This window comes from Triticum urartu, chromosome 3, assembly GCF_003073215.2.
Source record: "Triticum urartu cultivar G1812 chromosome 3, Tu2.1, whole genome shotgun sequence".
NCBI lineage: Eukaryota > Viridiplantae > Streptophyta > Magnoliopsida > Poales > Poaceae > Triticum > Triticum urartu.
This window is the reverse complement of record NC_053024.1, coordinates 696,149,424-696,150,402: the sequence shown is the minus strand read 5'-3', so window position 1 is coordinate 696,150,402 and position 979 is coordinate 696,149,424. Positions and strand designations below refer to the sequence as shown.

The 979-nt window shown below is 54.3% G+C and overlaps 1 protein-coding gene across 1 annotated transcript; it reads left to right on the top strand.

Moving 5' to 3' along the window:
* The first annotated feature begins 250 nt into the window (after positions 1-250).
* Positions 251-979, top strand: LOC125547203. Its single transcript, XM_048711177.1, has one exon. The coding sequence runs from the start codon at positions 251-253 to the stop codon at positions 977-979; it is 729 nt and encodes a 242-aa protein (XP_048567134.1).

The window sequence follows — 979 nt, the reverse complement described above, 5'->3', positions numbered from 1 at the left end:
CGAGCTCATCCCCCAGATCGCGAGTCGCCTGACCACCCTCCAGGATTTCTTCGCCCTCCGCGCAACCTACCGGGATCTCCTCCCTCCGTCACCGTCCAGCCTCGCCTCCCAAGCCCCGCACCTCCTCCTTGTCCCCGGATCTTGAGCCCTGTTCCACCTCCCCCTCCGCCGCCGCCTGCGCTTCCGCCTCCCCCTCCCTGATGTTGATCCTAACCCTGCTGCCTTCTACTCTTTCGGAAGTCGCATCGCCATGGCCAGCCCCAGCCACCATGAGCTCAGCTTCGTCCACCTCCTCACAGGCGAGCGGTTTCACCTCCCCCATCCACCGGCAGCCTTCTGTCACCTCCTCCTCTCTGGCGATCTCGTCCTTGCCTTCGTTCCGACGGTCAGCCGTGCCGTCCAGTACTGCCATCTTGGGGATGTTGAGTGGTGCATGGCGTCACGCACTGAATCCTACGTGCTTGAGGATTTGATCTTTCTCAAGGGAAACCTGTATGCGCTGGTCAGATCTGAAGATGTCGGTGACCTATGTTACCGTCTCGCCGTGGTCAATCTGTCAGACAAGAATTCAGTGGAATTCACGTTTCTTGGAGATCATTTGGAATCACAGGCCGCACATGGGTGTTTATATTTCTGTCTCGCACAGTGTATTGATGAGTTGTTGCTCATTGGCGCCGTTGGGGGCTGCCCAGAGGAGTTTCATGTTTTCCAGTGGCAGTCACTGGAGGGCAAGTGGAAAAGGACTACTAGCCTTAGTGACTGCACATTGTTCTTGACATATTTTTACTTTGTAGGCCGTGTTGTTCCGACGAAAGGAATGACATGCTTTTCAGGTTATTTCTTTGCAAGTTGTCTTGGTCCAGATCATCCAGGAGTTCCAAGGGACTGCATATACTTCACAGATGCCAAAAGAAAGTGGATCGAGTATTCCTTGGCCGATGGATCTTGTGAGGAATTTGTTGCTGAGAACTTAGAGTGA